The 18,557-nt window shown below is 40.5% G+C and overlaps 1 protein-coding gene across 2 annotated transcripts in view; it reads left to right on the forward strand.

Moving 5' to 3' along the window:
- EGF (epidermal growth factor) overlaps positions 1–18,557 on the forward strand; it is a 90,023-nt gene that overhangs the window by 15,830 nt on the left and 55,636 nt on the right. For both annotated transcript variants that reach the window (XM_045820289.1, XM_045820290.1), the window contains exons 2-5: positions 7,345–7,544; positions 9,606–9,787; positions 10,188–10,415; positions 11,148–11,350. In XM_045820289.1, coding sequence (XP_045676245.1) covers positions 7,345–7,544; positions 9,606–9,787; positions 10,188–10,415; positions 11,148–11,350 — 813 coding nt within the window. The remainder of the gene's footprint in view (positions 1–7,344; positions 7,545–9,605; positions 9,788–10,187; positions 10,416–11,147; positions 11,351–18,557) is intronic.

Here is an 18,557-nt window from a genome sequence, read left to right on the forward strand (position 1 = left end):
GTGTGTGTGTGTGTGTGTGTGTGTGTGTGTACCATCTGGGAAACTAATACTTTAAGGCTGGCAAGAGTATTTTAGTCTGGTAGCAGTAGTCTTTAAGTAAAATTGAGCATAATTTATTCTGACAAGGTAAGGAATATTCAAACATGTTTACTTAAGATGAAAAATTCCCTATAGCACAGGAACCTTAACACATGGCTCACTGTTGTTCCAAACTGCATTAATATGAGTTTTTTAAAAAGTTATGTGAACTGTGGCATTAGCCAAGAGAAAAACACATAAATTAATGAGTTGGACTAGAATGTCCAGAAGTGAACTTATGCAAATACGGTCACTTGGTCTTTGATGAAAGTGCAAAAGCAATTCAGTGGGAAAGGACAGTCTTTTCAGTTAATGGTGTTGGGTCAGTTAAGAATCCATGAGCAAAATGATGAACCTCAACCTGAACTGTGCACCTTGTACAAAGATTGACTCAAGGTGCATCATGGATCTAAATTGAAGATGTAAAACTCTAAAACTTTTAGAAGAAAACATAAGAGGAATCTTTGTTTCCTGGGGTTAAGTAAAGAGTTCTTAGGAATGACACCAAAAGCATGATATAAACAAAAAATTGATACATGTACCTCATCAGAATGAAAACGTTTGCTCTGCCAAAGGCAATGTCAGAGGATGAAAAGACAGCTGCATGTTGGGAGAAAACATGTGCCAATTACACATCTGACAAAGGGCTTGTAGCCAAAATATAGTTTTAAAAAATCTTCTCAATTGCAACAGCAAGAAAATAAATAATCTACTTAAAAGTGGGCAAAGGATTTAAGCACATACTTCACGAAAGAGGATGTACAGATGGTAAATAAGTCCATGAAGAGGTGCTGAACGTCTTTAGCTGTGGTAGGTTGAGTGTGGGCCCTGAATATGTCTGCGTCTTAGTTTCTGGAGCCTGTCAATATTACCTTACATGGTAAAAGGGACTTCCCAAATGCCATCTGAAATGGGATGATTCTCCTGGATTGCCTAGGTGGATCCTAAATGTCTTTGTAAGAGGAAGGAAAAAACATCAAAGGAGGAAGAAGGCAAAGGAAGCCGGGAGAGATTTGAAGAGGATACGCTGCTAGTTTTGAAGACGGAGAAAGGGGCCATTAGTCAGGGAACACATTGAATTGGGATGCACTATATTACAGAATCAGATATAAAATTATCCAGGTGATGAAATTATAGGAATCCACTTAAGGAGACCCACTTTCTAATCAGTTCCCGGAACACAGGTACAGAGAATCTGGCCTGATGGCGAACATTGCGAGAACAGGGTTTCCTGAACGGGGTTCCTTGACAGAGTTGAACTACGAGTCGCTGAACAGTAAGAACTTCGGGCGAATTCAGTTTGTGACAAGTAGCATGGTGTCGAAAAGCTAGAATCTGTAATCAGAAAGACAGGGCTTCAAACCTCCACTTTGTTATTATTGGTGCGTATTGGTATTATTATGTGACTATGGCAATTAATTGTTCTAAATTTGTTTCTTCTTCTGTAAAATGAAGATGCTGAGAGCCCCTACCTCCTGTAGTTTACCCAATGAACTGAAATAATGCTTTCCATGTGTGACCCTGGAGATAACATGCAAATGTTGGCTATTACTCTTCCGATGCTATTCACCACCCACCTTCTTGGAGAATCAAAATGTGTAACAGCACATTAAATCCTCTGAGAAGTCCTGTCAAAAAAAACCAATTGTGTAGAACCTGCTAGTCTCAGTTACTATCCTGAGAACTTGGGAGCAGGCCTCTTTTTGGCTTGATAATGAGAATGCAGTTGATATGAAGGCCAGGTAGGGGCTATTTCTGCTTTGGATGACACATTTCTGCCACTCAGGTTCTAGGGTGGCCATCTTCATTCACAATTTTCAGGAAGCAAAATTGAGCCCCAGAGTGTGCTTTACAGAATTAAGATTTAAATTTACATTTCCTAGCTCCTGTTTCTGAACGTATTATTTCTGAACCACCTGGCATTTTTCTGCCTCACCTGCCCTGAATCTTGACACTCATGAATAAGCTGAGAAGAAGGGTACGATGGCTCAAGAAGTACGTGTGTGCCCTTTTAAGTATCATAATTGAGAAAAAGAAATGAGGGCAGTCTTTTTGAGTGAAATAAAACTTTCTGCGCTTCATAAGACCCACAATATCATTTATGCCGGCCCCTTGAGCGGCAGTAGCATGTGAGTCCCCTCAGGGCCTCCGGTAGGGGCGGTGTGCGGAGGCATCAGGCTTTCTGCCATCAGGCCCATCAGTTTAAGTCAGTGTTCTTTTCTCATGGGGTCACTGAATCCTGAAGATCCAGAGCTCCCTTTTCTTTCTTTTTAATTTTTTAAAATCCTCACTGAGAATATGTTTATTGATTTTAGAGAGAGAGGTGAAAGAGAAACATCCTCAGTTGCCTCCCTTACATGCCCCGACAAGAGACACAACCCACAACCTAGGCATGTGGCCTGACCAGGAATCAAACCCACAACCCTTTGGTGTCCAGGATGACGCTCTGACCAACTGGGCCACCCGGCTTGGGTCAGAGCTCCCTTTTCACTCTTTGTTCTGTGAGCCTTCAGTCTGTCTGCAGATTTAGAGCAGGAACCTGTGCTGGTGAGGGTAGGTGGCAGAGTGGGCCCGGGAGAAGACTAAGGTTTCTCGTTAATCAGGTTGTCAGCATCAGTTATGTATTAGCTAGTTCCCATAGCCTTTGCCCCAAGGCCTGCAGAAGACAGTCCTTTTCTTTTCCCACTGACTTGTGTGGAGCCACTCCCACAGACTCAAGAGCAGATGACAAAGGGCTCATTGTGAAATAGCCTCTGTCTGCCACCCACTTCAGTCAAAGCCTGCTTTTTTGTAACTGAACTTTGAGCCATGGAGGTCCTGGTTCTTGGTAGTCACTAATAAAAATCCTTACTAGGCTTTGAACATTCTGGGCTCCTGTGTAACTGCTGAAGATCCCCTCCTAATCCCCAGGTTGAGAAGTTGGAGGTTCCAGTTGGTTTCTTGTGACCTGTTAGCTGTCTTTGGGGTTGTAGTCCTTAGAAATGATGTTTTTTTTATGCACTTTCCTCTCGCTGAATTGCACTAAAAATAAATGCCACAAGTTTTGATGTGGGAAAGTTTAGCTGTTCAAACATTCACACCCTGCTGACATTCAGATCCCCACACTTACCACATGCCGTTGTTTATAGTCTTCGACAGGTTTGATAAAATGCTAACTTATTTATCGTTTCCAGTGGTGGTACAGAATAGTGGTTATGTCACCAAGCTTAATTCACAGTCTCTCATTTTCTGTTAGGTCATATTACATTTCATGTCTACAAATAGTGATGCTCAGCCCAGGCCCTGGTTTACATAAAAAGATGCAGAGAGTGTAGGAAAAATGAACAGTGTTTTGAGGGAAGTGGAATTAAAATCAGTTACATAAATATAATGAAGATGGTAACATCTTGACATAGGACAAGTCAGACCTAAGCAGGAAAGAGTACTGGATTGAAGCCTGGTACCTGGGTTCCAACTGTGGAGGATACCGGCCAGCAGTATCCATCTTGGCTGCGGACGTTCGTCGAAACATGTGAGAAAAACATACACAGAGGCAACCAGGTCCTGTGGGGGAGTAGGAGCAGAATGGCCACTCTCTCTGGTGGGGAGAGCGCCTTGTTCCCCCTCAAGAGAGGCTTTTTATTGGTTTCGTTTGAATAAGAATTCAGGTAAAAGCTCATTACTTATTGCTAGGAAGTAAGGATCAAACAATAGATAGCAAGGAAGTCTGAGGGCCCGTTTTGAGTCAGGGTCAAAGAGCTATAAAACTTTAAAAAACAAACTTACTTCTTCCTTGGACCTTTATCATTCACCTGAGAGCATTCTAAACAAAGCAGGTTTCACAGGAATTTACATATTCTTTATTAGGCCTGATCACCCAGGGAATCCGCCCTTTTCAGCACAGAGCTGCACCACCCTGCCATTGTTTCAGGCTTAAGTGGAGCAAGGAAATTAAGGCAGCCAAGGGATAAGGAGATTTTCTCCCAGACACAGAGGACTCAGGCTATATCACAGCCAAGGAGCAAGGGTCCATCACCCCCTTTTGCTGTAGCCCCCAAAGTCCTTTCTTGGGGGCCTCCCATGTGATCGTGCCTGTCTTAGATTGTTCCCCCCTTGGGGAATCTTACCTGTCTTTGGCTAACCGACCAAGCATTGGGGTTCAGTTATGAATGAAGCAGCAGAAGCAGCGTTCCTGCCAGGGAGATAAGCTTTTGTCTCCCTGCTGGTTTACGGTCCAAGGCCACTCCCTCAGCCTTAGCCTAGGCGGGGGTTACAGCTTCTGATACCAAGCAGGGTGGTTCCCAACATCCAATTTCAACTGTACCACTAACTAGCAGTGGGACTTTGGGAAACATTATTAAATTTTCTCATCCAAACTAGGTCAATGATGATTTCCAAATTCACCAACGTGTGAGAATCGCCTGGTGTGTCTATTCATAAGAATAGATTCTTAGCCCTCAGCCCAGACACACTGAAGTGGACTCTCAGGGGAAGGGACCAGGGAAAGACACACTCCCGGTGCCCTGTGGGGCTCCTCTGAGGAGACAGTCTGGGGAAAGACTGAACCAGGTGATACCAGGGCCATCCTAAGAGGCTATGATAAAGCCTGGAGGCTGTGATTCACAGTGAATAGGAAAAATCTGAGGATAAAACTTGTTAATTCGTATTTGTTAATGTTTTATAAATGTTCATTTGTTTTTTTGAGAAGTTACTGAAGTTAATGCTATGGTTTGTGTTTTATGGCTCTAAGTATTCTTCATATTTCTCTTCTCTGTTTTACTTACTGGCGGTCAAATCTGGCCTTTTCAGCTCCTGGGGTTATAGTGGAGATAAGTGAGGCCAGTAGATGAAACTCTGTCGTTGTTGTTGGTGGTGGTGGTAAAATAACTACCATAGGATAAACTCTGAACTTTTATGAATTTGCTAGATCTGCTGGTGTTTTTGGCTTTGTTCCTATTGGTAAAAGCCCAGGCAAATAGACAAATTACAATTATTTCTTCATTAGTTAATATGTTTATTTAAAAAATTTGAGTGCCTATTATATACAAAGCATTACACTATGTTCTGACTAAATGTTCAGATGTTTCCTCTCTCTTTTTAAAATTTTATTTTATTTTTTATTTTCTAAAAGATCTTATTTATTTTTAGAGAGAGAGGATAGGAAAGAGAAAGAGAGGGAGAGAAATATTAATGTGTGGTTGCCTCTCATGTGTCCCCCACTTGGGGGGACCTGGTTTGCAACCCAGGCATGAACCCTGACTGGGAGTGGAACTGGTGACCCTTTGATTCACAGCCGGCACTCAATCCACTGAGCTACACCAGCCAGGGCCCTTTCTCTTTTTTCTTTTTAACCCAGAAATTTCTCATTTATAGTTTTAAATGCATGAAATATTTTCTTGCTCTCAACAATGTACCAACGTATTAGGAAATTATTAATATATGTTGGGAACATTTATTTAGTTTACAGAGAATGCCTGAAACACATTTCAGAGAGAGGACTCCACAGCAATCTGTGGCCTACAAATTAGGTCTTGGTCAAGGGTGCCTTTCTTGCTGCCTTTCCTTTCTCCATGACACATTGCTATGGGAGAGAGGAGCTATGCTGACATTCTAGTCCATGGGTTCAAACCTCAACCATGGCACAAACCTAAGTAGTGAGAACTTGGCTGTGGGAATAAGCAATAACGAATCACATTTGCATAGTGCTCCACAATTAATGATACATTTTCACACCTGTAATTTTATTTGTTTCCCCAGTAATCCCATGATGTAGGCAGGGGGTCTTGTGAGATGCCCAGAGGAGCTAATGGGGCCAGGGCTGGAAACCAGCCTGCTGGCTCTCAGTGCAATGCCTTCCATTTCCTCTGTGATTCCTCTGATTCCACAACTGGGGTGGCAGTGTGGAACAGGCTCTCCCACACATCCGTGCAGGGTGTTTGTGTTAGGGGAAAGATACGTCAAGAGTGATTTGAGCTAATTCTCTTAGACATTTATGCCAGCACCTATTTCAAACTCTAATAATTTTCCATTTCTTTCTTCTTCTTGTGTCTCTATTCTGACATGTCCTCTAAAATGGAGTTAATATTTTCTTACTGTAGGACACAATCCCTTAGTAAAATGTTGTTAATCCATCATCTTGTTTAATACTTAGAATAGTAAATACATGTATTATGTTATATAAATTTACTAAAGTCTAATGTGAAAACAGAATGGAGTATGCCTGGCAGGGAAGCAAGAATATGTTAGAATTGTCCCCAGTCCCCCGCTCATCCTAGTGATTCCATAACTGTCTGAAGGCAGAGTGGCAGGAATCTCCTCACCCTCAGACAGAAGAGACCAAGGAAACTAACCTGGCTATAGGGGGTAGGACAGTTCCCTGGCAGCCTCCTGGAGTAGCAAAGGCAAGCTTTCTGTGGAGTCAGCCAGTAATTTATGCTGAAGTTTCCAAAGAGAGGTGTCAGGTTCTCATACAGGTGTTAAGTACTTGGGAGTCAGAGTGGGCACGTGGCTACCACCTGAAATAGGACAGGACCCCAGGCATCAGGTTAGGGAGCATGACAAGGCCCTGCAGGAATCAAGGATCAAATGAGGTGCTCCACTCAGATCTAGCAAATAAAAATACAGGGCACTTAGTTAAATTTGAATTTCAGGTAAAGTGAATAGTTTTTTAGTATAAATATGTCCCATGCAATGTATACACAATGCAAATTTAACTGAGCACCCTGTGTTTTATGGCAGTGCTAACAGGGACACAATAGCTCAGAGCTTTCCCAGGGCAGCACTTCAGTCTTTCCGCTCCCACTGAAGACCGCTAGTTTTCACCGTCCTCTTCCCCGTCATTGTCCTGAAGGCTCTGTTCCCGAGTGATAGTCAAGGGGGGAGCGCATTTCAAAAACGATAATATCTGTGATATTTCTAACCTAAGTAATGAAAACGTACATTCATATAGACCATTTCCACAGTAGAATACTGTAGGTTTCTTTTTAAACATAAAACACCATTTTATAGACAAGAGAAGAAAGTGTTTTTCTCTTCATATAGTTCTTTTTTCATAATTTGGCAATGTTCATTTTTTTACAATCAATTTGTGGAGAAGATAATTTACAAAGTTAATTGTGAACATGTATAGAAACTCTTTATTCTCCGTATGGTAGTCTTTATTTAAAATATAAAACCAAGAATTAAAAATTAATAATACTTGTGTTAGTTGTCATGGGGAAGTATTTTGTCTGAATCAAATAAAATATCATTAAAAATACACAGTTTAGTTTCTTTCTTCCCACTCAGGTCCTGCACCCTTCTTAATTTTTTCTCATGGAAATAGTATCTTCAGAATTGACCTGGAAGGAACCAATCATGACAAATTGGTGACAGATGCTGGCGTTTCAGTGATCATGGATTTTCATTACAACAAAGAAAGACTCTATTGGGTAGATCTAGAAAAACAACTTTTGCAAAGAGTTTTTCTGAATGGGACAAGGCAAGAGGTAAAGTACCAATTCCCACAGTATTTGAAGGACTTTTGTATAAACCGACAAACATGGTATAGTTAATGACATATAGATAAATAAAAATTACATTATAATTTGAATGTGTGTATAGCATTTGTAGGTATTTATTTAATCTGCATCTGTAACTTGTTATTAAGCCCATGAATATGCTAATGTTATTCAGAAGTTACCAAAACTAGAAAGTGGGGATGTCAATGTAATTTTGGAAATATGTCAGTTTATTAAGTCGGATCACCATTTTATGGTTAAAGCAGATTAATTACATGACTATTTTTTATTCCCATGGTTATCGGTTGGGAAACATTTTGCCCCTTGGGGGCTATTTGGCAATGTCTGGCAACATGTCTGGCTGTCACAGCTGGACGGGGGGGAGGGAGATGTGCTACGGCATCTAGTGGGCAGAGGCCAGGGATGATGCTGCATACCCCACCGTATGCAGGACAGTCCCCACGACAAAGAATTATCCAGCTCCCAGTGCCAACCATGCCGAGGCAGAGAAAGCCTGCTTTACCTATCTAGGGTGTCTGTTGGAGTTTGGGCGCCTGATATTTAGGAAGAAAACTTTTTTCTTTGTATTCTCAAGGTGTTTGCACTCTGGAAAAAATAAAGCAGATAGATATAAAGTATTTTGCTTCAAGTACATATAAAAGATCTTTAATCTTTCTTTTGAACTGGTAGAACACTTAAATAAGTCCCAGGAGGAATGTTCTTTCTATTCCTGGGGGATAGATTACAAAGAGCGTGTGATTTGAGAAACCTTAAGCATTTGTTCCCAGCACAAAGTGCCCACTGTTTTTGTGGGTTTTTTAAAAACTAAACCTTCTCTTTTCAATTATCCCTAAAAGCTTCAATTAGGTGCTAATCTGTTTTATCACATCTTTAATACTTGCTAATCTCACTTTCAACAAGCATGGCTGCTCATTATTTTCCAGCCATCTGTAGAATTGTTTCAAAATCTTAAGTCTAAGAATGTGGAGTGTTTCCTATCACAGAATAGGAAAAGAATTTAAATAGTTGTGAATTTATGTCAAGCCATTGGGAAGGGATTGGCCCAATGCCTAAAATCCACTGTGATATTCCCACCTTTGGGTTAAAACCTTGTTTATAAAGGACAACCATTAAAATGTAAACAATTTACTTAGGTGAACTATATATTAATATATTAGCAATTGGTTAAATGGACTGACCAGATTGCTCTGTTTGAGATGTAGGCATAGTATAGGCTCATAAGAATGTCAGATCTCTACCCAGACACATTCAGTGTGGTCAGGTCAGTAGCTGGAAATCAGCAGTGGTGGGAATATTTACATTGTGGACACCTGCAACTGATGAGGCTTTGCCCCACCTCCTACCCTCCTCCCCCAAAATAGACTGGTTTACCTGTATACCATGGAATTAGGAGATAACAGAGGTTTTTGTTGGATGGCTTTCAAATGAAAAAGCGAGAAAGACTGCCCAAGAGAAATAAAGAGAAACCTTGCTCTTTGGGTCATAGGGTCATGTGCAAGGGCACTAGGGATTGTAGAAAGGGAGGGGCCTGATGGAAAAAGAGGGGACAGAAGAAAAGTGGGGCCCTAATGAGAAATTCATCTACGTCAGAGCTCTGCACACAGGCTCCAAGGGAACCTTGCCAGAATTTGGTAAAGCTTGGAATTGGATTCGGGTGAGAATCTGGAAAATTCCATTAGCAAGTGGAACTGAATAAACAATCTTTAAGGTAGCATCGAAATTCCACTGTTACTATAGTTGAAATTATTAGTGCGTTATGATTGGTTTCCTAATTTTAGTAAGTACAGAATAATTTTCCATTTCAAAGCCACACTATTAGTTCCATGCCCAGAAGTCTTCACATGGGAGGGTCCACACTGCTGCATCCAAACAAATAATCACAGCACTGTGGCTGTGATTGTCTTACCATTAAATTAGTTTTGGGAATGTGCAAGAATGACAAGTGCTTAAAAGAATAGGCTTTTATAGAAATAATTTTGTTGTGAATGGGGAAATGTTAATAACAATTTTGAAATTTGATTTTTACAGAAAGTATGCAATATAGAGAAAAATGTTTCAGGAATGGCAATAAATTGGATAAATGAAGAACTTATTTGGTCAAATCAACAGGAAGGAATCATTACAGTAACAGATATGAAAGGAAACAATTCCCGTGTTCTTTTAAGCACCTTAAAATATCCTGCAAATGTAGCGGTTGATCCAGTAGAAAGGTAAATTCTGCTGTTTTCAGATGAAAATTCATAGAATCACAACATTTGACTTAAAGGGACCTTCTCATTGAGACCAAGGCCCTCATTTATAGTACAAAAACACCATTTACAATAGGTAATTGGAAATGGTGTTTGCCTGGATTTGAACCACGGCAGGCTCCCTCTACAAATAGCACCCCTGACTGCCATGGCTTCCTGCTGTAGAAGCAAAATTCTCCTCTCACTTGAAATCACATGGAAAATCTATAATAGGGCAATAAACATTTGTTGAATTGATTTTTCATTCAAACTAGTCAAACTTGTCCTGTGCAGACATCTGGGGACTGCTAAAACACAGAGAGTTGGCAATTCAAGTGACCTTACATTCAGTTGTGTGTCTAATTACTGGGTTCGCCCACAGGTTTATATTTTGGTCTTCAGAGGTGGCCGGCAGCCTTCACAGAGCAGATCTCAATGGTACTGAAGTGAAGATGCTGTTGGAGACGTCAGAGAAAATAACAGCCATGTCGCTGGACGTGCTTGATAAACGGCTCTTTTGGATTCAGCACAACAGAGAGGGAAGCAATTCTCGTATTTGTTCCTGTGATTATGATGGAGGTTCTGTCCATTTCAGCAAACATCTTACACAGTAAGTTTTGTTTTTGCTGTAAAATAAAACCATTGCCATTTGAAGTTTGTATGATAGGTTAATTGCACTTTTGCTAGTTAAACCAATATAGCCGTTTAGTACAGATTTTGGAGTCTAGAGTTCAAGCCCCAGACTTACCATTTATTACAAAAGTCACTTTGGGCAGGATACATGACTTCTCTTATCTGCAGTTTCCTTTAATATGGGCATAATAATAGTACCTATTTCTTGGGGTTATTGTGAAATTTAGTAAATAAACAAAAATAATTAACAGAGTATTTGGCATATACTAAGTTTTCACATGCTGGTTATAGTTAATCTTTCTGGAATTATGATGTCATGCATGTGTGAGGTCATACATGTTTGATTTGTTACCTTGCCAGTAACCAATTCTCCAGCTTTTGGCAAGAGGCAGAAATTAGTCCTGTGAAATGGACAAAACCACAAGTCTTGTTCTGTTCCTATTTTCTTCTCTATTTTATTTCTATCACACTTATGTGCTGAATAGCAAAAGAATGAGACAATGAATCTGGAGCTAGAAATAATATCCTATTACTTCAGATTTTGACTATATAAATAAAATGTTAAACTTAGTACTTGTTTCTAAACCTAAAAAATTGAAAACATAGGTAATTAAATTCAGCTAATAAACTGAAATGAAGTGAAACTCTAATAAGTCCAGGAAGAAATATTCTGCCATATTTTAGGGGTTTTTTTCCTCTTGTTTTTTAGGCACAATTTGTTTGCAATGTCCCTTTTTGGTGACCATATCTTCTATTCTACATGGAGAAAGAAGACAATTTGGATAGCTAACAAACACACAGGGAAGAATATGGTTCGAATCAACCTCAACTCATCATTTGCACCACCTGGTGACATTAAAGTAGTGCACCCATTCGTACAGCCCAAGGCAGAGCATGATGCTTGGGCGGCTGGTGAGTCATCTTTCATCTTGAACAGGATCTGGTACTTAGATGCCCCCTGTCCACTTGCTCAAGCCAGACACTGTGGGGTTATCCTTGATTCTCCCACTGCCTCATCCCCAGTGTCCCATCTACCTCCCAGTCCTTTCTACCACTTCTCTCCTCCTCCACTGCTACCATCGCAGTCCAGACAGCCAGCATTTCTGGCCTACTGTAGTAGCCACTCATAAGCTAATGTTTCTCTTTTCCTCTCTTGCCTTTAAATAGTTAATTGGATCCACTAGCTTTTCTGCTTAAAATCTTTCAACAGCTTTCCTTTGCATTTAGATTGAAATGTAATGTTTTGCCAGGCCTAACAATGTTTGAGCACCCTGATCTAGCACTGTCTCTCCCTCCTCCGCTGGCTGGACTCCAACAGGGGTCTTTCCAGAGCTCCTCGGAATGCCCGGCTCTTCTTGCCTTTACACTCCTGCAGCCACTCTTCTCTCTGCCTACACATCTCTTCAGCTCTGAGCTTGTCATGTCCTCAGATAGGCCTTCTCTGGACATCCAATCAAAGAGGGCCCCTCAACTTCCATTTTTCTTTCGCTATACCCTTCATTGAATTCCTTACAAGGTATAATTACGTATTATTTTGTTTTCTTTTTTATTTTCCTTCCACTCAATTATAAATGCCATGTAGAAAGGGACCATGTTTGTTATTTAATTTTTTAACACCCCTATGTTCAGTGGTTATGCATTTATTTGTAAATTATTGTAGATAATATAAGTAAAATGAATGGATTAACTGAATCTAGTCACAGTCCCAAATTTCTATTTTTAAATGTAGTCTTCTCCATTTGAATTCTTTAGCATATACTTTTTTTAAGGTAGGCTCCTCGATATGGCTTATATACCACAAAAATTATGTTACACTAAACTTTGCTTTGTGTAAAAGTTTTATTTTAAGGTTTTCAAATACATTCAATTTTATCCCCAAGTAGTCATGTGAGGTTTTGAAGCAGAGATGGAAATGTTTGCTTTCTGTTCTTCCTAACTGTTGGATGCCACTGCAGTTTGGTAATAATGTGGGAAATGGACTCTGAGTCCCTGACACAATTTGTACATAAATGTGTTCATACCTATCTCAGACATAGCTCCTGAGAGAGCTGTGGAGACTGAACAGGAAGACAGGCATGCAACTTCTGAAGGAAGGCTAGAATCTAGGGGAAACTGACATTATTACTTTTTATATACTCAGGAAGGTAACTAGCAGTGTGAATGTTTCTTATCTGATAATGACTATGCTTTTAATGCAAGTAATGAGGAAGTGTCATGAGTAAAATAAATTCCAAATGATAAAGCACTTATTCAAATAAGATATTTTTAAAAAATTGATTTACTTGAATTTAGAAAGCAAGAGTTGTGGGAAATAATTCAACTGTGGATCATAGCACAACACTAAATAGCAACAACCTAGTGGCAACACTATAAAATAGATGGTGACCTTATGCCAGATACCTTCCAGGGGAGATTTTGACTCAAGCTGTCTTCAAATGCATTGCCCAAGTGGTGATGACTCATAACAAAATGAGAACCAACAACTACTCTTACTGAATAAGTAACTATGAGTCTTATTCATGAGAGTTGTAGATGTGTCCAGCCTCATCCTCATCACCCTCTCTCACATTTACATGTAACCTCATAGTTTCCAACGTTTTTTTATGGCCATTATCGTGTTGGTTTGTCACAGTAACACTGTGAAACACAAAGGTCAGCAAGTATTGTACTCATTCCATAACTGAGAAATCTGAAGCCTGCAGAAATAGAGTGACTTTTCCAGGACTGTGCAGCTTGTTAATGTTGGAGCTGGGAAAAATTCCTGGTGATCAATCTGTCAGTTTAGTGTTCTTTCTCCTATCAACACTTTAGGTCCTCAAAGTCCTTCACTATTACTTGATAAGGAGTTCAAATAGGATAATTGAAAGCATGAATTTCAAAAGAAAATCTACAATGATTCATTACAGAACAGTTTCAAACAATGTGGTAAATAAAACAATAGAATTTGGCTGGGAAGCCCATGCCGGCTGCAGAGCTGCAGGCAAACCTGGACTCTAGAAGGCAGTTGGCCGTGGAGCTACTGTCTCCTGCTGTTGACCAACAGGTGTAATTCACACGGGCTCCAGACGCATGGGACTTTTGATTTCAAGAGCACTAGTGCTTTGGACATCATGAAACAGGTTTGAATTGTTTCCTGTGCCTTTCGAGCAGGAATTCATCACCTGAGATTTAGTGTCTGTGAATCTCTTGATTGTGTGTGGTAGATTAAAATAAGCAGTTGTGTCCCTAGGGATATGATATACAACTTTCATCAGGTCCTCAGAGTGCCTGCTGTCCTTCGCATTTACAAACATACTTCTCTAAAGGAGGCTGGTTCCTCCCAATAACAGGCTTACAACTGCAGCTCCTCTGCTGGGGAAGTCAGTAGTAGTAATTTGGTTTACAAGTCATTTAGTAGTGAGTAGTAGTGAGACAAGGAGTTAACAGAAATATCATTGATATTATTTTTGTTATAAAATGTAAGTATTTATACACATAAGAATATCAGTAAATTTTGTGCAACATGCCTACACTACCATTTATCAGAGCTTTCTACACAACACTAGCTCTGTGGGATTTAAAGTGATTATTTGGGGAAAAAACATTTCAGGGTCAAATGATTTAGACAGGCTGGGTTAAATAAAGTTAAACAAAATTTTTTTTCTTCAGTGATTTCTCAGAACCACTTAGATGGTTAGATACATTGTTAATCTGTAAGGGTAATACCACCTGGGGCATTTTCCTATTTTACTTCCTGTGCTGCAGCCCACTTGACTCCCAATATATTTCTAGCTCAGGCCTCTTTCTTAATATTTAGGCCATTTAAAAAAAAAGACTGAGGCATGGGGAAAGTTTAGCTGCAAAGATCCACTGCAGAGTCAAGCTGCAGAGAAAAGTGATTAAAAACATTGGGATTTGTTCAGAATATACAAAAGACAGCAGGCAGGCGAAGGCCATTGTCTAAGGCAAGGATAGGGCTTCCAAAGGTGAAATCACAGGCTTCACCAGGAAGTCTCATTTGTTGGTTTAAACAACCCCTGGGCTTGTCGATGCAGTTTGGCTGGTTAGCAAAGAGCTCCTTGCAATCTACTGCTCAGCCTGTCTCCATGGTGCGGCCACAGTTTCACCGTCAGGCTGGTCTCCTGAAGATTCCGACCAGGTTCCTGAGAGCACTCACTCTGGTCCCTCCTCTGGGCCATGTCTGTCTGCCTACTGTCCCCTCCAAGCTCAGGGCCCTGCAGTGGGCATGTCCTAAGTACACAGTCAGGCTCAGCAAATATCAAGGCCCAAATGTATACCTGCCTTCTAAGCATTTCTACTTGAATTTTTGGCAAGTGCTTCAGGCACAAAGGACATAACTGGCCAACTGGCTTTTGTGTCCCTTCTCTCCAGCTCTTCTCTGCCCAGTGCCCGTACCTCAATGAGCGGCATCTCACCTCCATCTCCCAAGGCAGAATCTAGGAGCTGCCCTTTCCCCACTCTTTCTCACTCTCACCCCATGAAAATCAATCTGCAAGTCTTAGGACTTCTATCACATACAGTCTAACCTCTGGTCCTATCCCAGCAGCAATCCCTTCCCAGTGCCCCCTTAATTTGTACCCTGCCTCCCTTCTCTATCCTGCAGGGAGCATAACCCTTCAAGTGTGAGAAAACAGTTATGGCATACCTCTGTTTAAACCAATGACTACCCTCAGGTGCCAATAGTGAAAGTCCAGCCTCTTTATTTCGGGTGCTCGCCAGGTTCTCTGCTCATTTCTCAACTTCCCCTCTCTTTTTCTGCCTTACAGTCTATGCTGCAGCCGCCTCCAAAGATTTTATGCCTCACCAGGGGCAGGCTTGCTCTTTCCTCCCAGCCTTTAGGCAGGCTTAGGAGCACTCCCGGAGAACACCGGATTTCCTCTGTCCCATGGTCCTTGATCATGCTTTACCATAATTGACTTCTTTCCTAAACTTCCTTGGTTCGATGAGGACAGGGAATACAACTCTCCAGGGTACTCCCAGTGCCCAGAGGACATTTATTAATAGTTGAAAAAACCCTAGTTCAAAACAAAATCACTGTTTGCCCTATCCCCTAAATGATATCAAAAGGAACAGGTTCTAAAGATATTTAATGCCTAAGTATGTGTCGTCTTCCTTATAGGTGGCAAGCCCCCACTTTTGCTTTGGTCAGACAGTGTTCACTGGGGCTGCTTCCGTTTGTATATTTTGAAGAAATCCCCAAAGTTTTGGATCCATCTCCTCTGCAGAAGCTTAACTCTGTAGCAGATTATTGCAGCTTCATTCTCACTATATCTCAGAGTCTTTTCCTTAAAAAAAAAAATGGTCTAGATCTCGAGAGGTCTGAGCTAGAAATGATAGATTTGGGAGATAGATTTTTTTATTTTCTAGACATGGACCGCATAGAAAATAAAATAGAAAAGTGCCACAGGTGATATCACCCTTGGAAACAATAGAAATAGCCATAATTACTGAGTATATACAGAATTATCCACTCTGGGCTTTACCTATATTGTCTCATATAATCTTCATGAAAACTCTATGAATTAGGTATGATTATTAGCTTGTTCAAGGTCTCACTGAGGTGGAATTGGGATTTGAACCCATGCAGAACAACACTATGCTGCCTCCCCAACTTACTAAAATACTTTCACTATTATCTGTCATTTTACATATTTTGTCTTATTTTTACTTGGGGAAAGCCTGTGATTCGACATATTGTCTGTGATGGCTTTTCAGTGGTTAAGTGTGTCAGTTCGCACAAGTGATGGGGCCAAATCTCATTTCTCTCTCTTTAAACATTTTTCCATTTCAGGAACTCAGAAAATCTCTGACTCTCTCTGACTCTCTCTGACTCTCTCTCTCTCTCTCTCTCTCTCTCACACACACACACACACACACACACACACACACACACAGAGTCACACTTCTCCCTGGCTGTCAGAAAGCAGGCACAGAACCAGTCTCCCACTTCGTTGGCACAGCACACTGATCAGGCAGCCAGGCCCCCCCGGGCTGCTGTGGCGCTCCAAATATTATACGAATTTCAGAGCCAGTATGAGAATGTTTTTGTTTACAATCTTAATGACATTATTTCAAGCTCAACTTTTGGTGATACTACAGCTAGTTTCACTGCACACAAACATTTTTTTTAAAGATGAAAATATTTTCAATATCTTCTGTATTCCTTTAAATGTAGATTCCAGTTTTAAGTTCATAAGAGAGTTTCAAAACACCTCCTTTGGAGAATGGAAGGTATCTATCATCAACATTGGCACAAACACTTCACATTCATTTTATGTGCAAAATATTGCTAAATTTCCTTTATTCTAAGAGTTCATGAAGGAGAAATTCCTTCACCTGGAAATGTACCTGCTTTTGGAAGTGATTAGTCTAGTAAAACTGCCAAGGTGAGACTCCAATTCTTTTTGGTTATGTTATTGCTGGAGTGTCTACTGTGAAGCCTTGGTTATTTGGAAAAGAATCTTCCTAGATATGTGAATATTTTTTGACACGATTTTTCCTATTTTTTTATTGTGGTAAAATACATATAACATAGAATTTGTCATCTTAGCCATTTTAAGTGTACAATTAGTGGCATGGTGTATACTCGCATCGCTATGCAACCATCACCACCATTGGTCTCCATTACTCTTCGTCCTGTGACACTGGAACTCCATATCCACTTAACAATAACGTCTCCCCGCCCCGGCAACCACCATTCCGCTTTCTGTCTCTATGATTTTGACCACTCTATGTACCTCATGGAATGGAATCACAGAATATTTGTCTTTTGTAACTGGCTTATTTCATTTAGCCTAATGTCCTCAAGGTTTAACCATGTTGTAGCACACATCAGAATTTTCTTCCTCTTCAAAGGATAATATCCTATTTTATGCATGTCCCACAGCTTACTAGTTCATCTATCCATTGGCAAACACGTGGGCTGCTTCCATGTTTAGCTAATGTGAATAAGGTTTCTATGAACGCGCACATGTAGTGGCTGGTTCTCGTTCCGTTTGTGATGTTCCAGATTCATCAGCACTTCGGGCCCTGCCAACTTGTCCATCCATCTAAGACCCTGCTCTCAATTCCTTTGAAGTTAATTTTGAGATCATATGACACTTCTGTTTTTAATTTTTTGAGAAATTTCCATACTGTTTCTTACAATGGTGGTGCTGTGTTACATTCTCACCAACAAACAGTCCACAGGATTTCAGTTTCTTCTTTTTTTATATAGTTAAAACTTATCAATTCAAACTCCCAAAGCTCTTATTTTTCATAGAAGTCTTAGCAAAATATGGATTGTTATATATTTCTAACATATTTGTAGATAGTTATTCACATTTTCTTAACGACAGCGTCACATTTCCACAGACACAGGTCCCCGGGGCAAGCATAGGGCTGGTTTGGGGCAGAGCTGGGTTTGTGATGCAGGTTTGCCCTGGCACTAAACGCCTGCCCCTTGAAATGCCTTTTCAATGGCTGGAATGGCTCTTTATCAGTTTTGTTTTCTTTCTTGCCATTGGCTCTCACTGCTTGCTGGTTCTCACATGCCTGGCTACAACCTCACTTTATCTTCTAATCCAGGGCTTTTCCTTGCCATTTGTTTATTGAGGAAACCAGATCCTTTGTTTTGTAGAATTGTTCACATTCTGGATTTTGCAGATTATATCACCATGGTGTCATTTCATGTGATTCTGTATTTCCTTAAACAGATAGGTTGGGCCTAGGAGCCTCATTAGATTCAGATATTTTTTGCAAGAACATTGAATAAGTGCTACCCCGGGCAGTACTGTATGCTTCCTACTGGCCATGCCAGGGGCACTGGTGGCTGGTTTTTGTTCTTTTGAGATGTTTAAGATTCCTCAGCAGTTCTGGTGTTGCCAACCTGGTCCATCCATTATAAAGTTTCCCATCAGCCGTTTGCACAATGGCTTTAGAAGTTATTGTTTAACATTGCCTACAGCCATTTTTTTGGTTACTGGTTCAAAGTGAGAGCATTTAAGCCTATCATCACTTATGTGTTTATTAGCTGAACAAATTATTTTTTAATTTTTATCGTACTTTTTTTCCATTAGTGTTTATCCCCCTTAAACACTCTTCCACCACTACCTATCTCCCCCAGCCCCTGCAATCACCA

The sequence above is a fragment of the Phyllostomus hastatus genome, unplaced genomic scaffold (genome assembly GCF_019186645.2).
Source record: "Phyllostomus hastatus isolate PE091 unplaced genomic scaffold, TTU_PhHast_1.1 phas_scaffold_39, whole genome shotgun sequence".
NCBI lineage: Eukaryota > Metazoa > Chordata > Mammalia > Chiroptera > Phyllostomidae > Phyllostomus > Phyllostomus hastatus.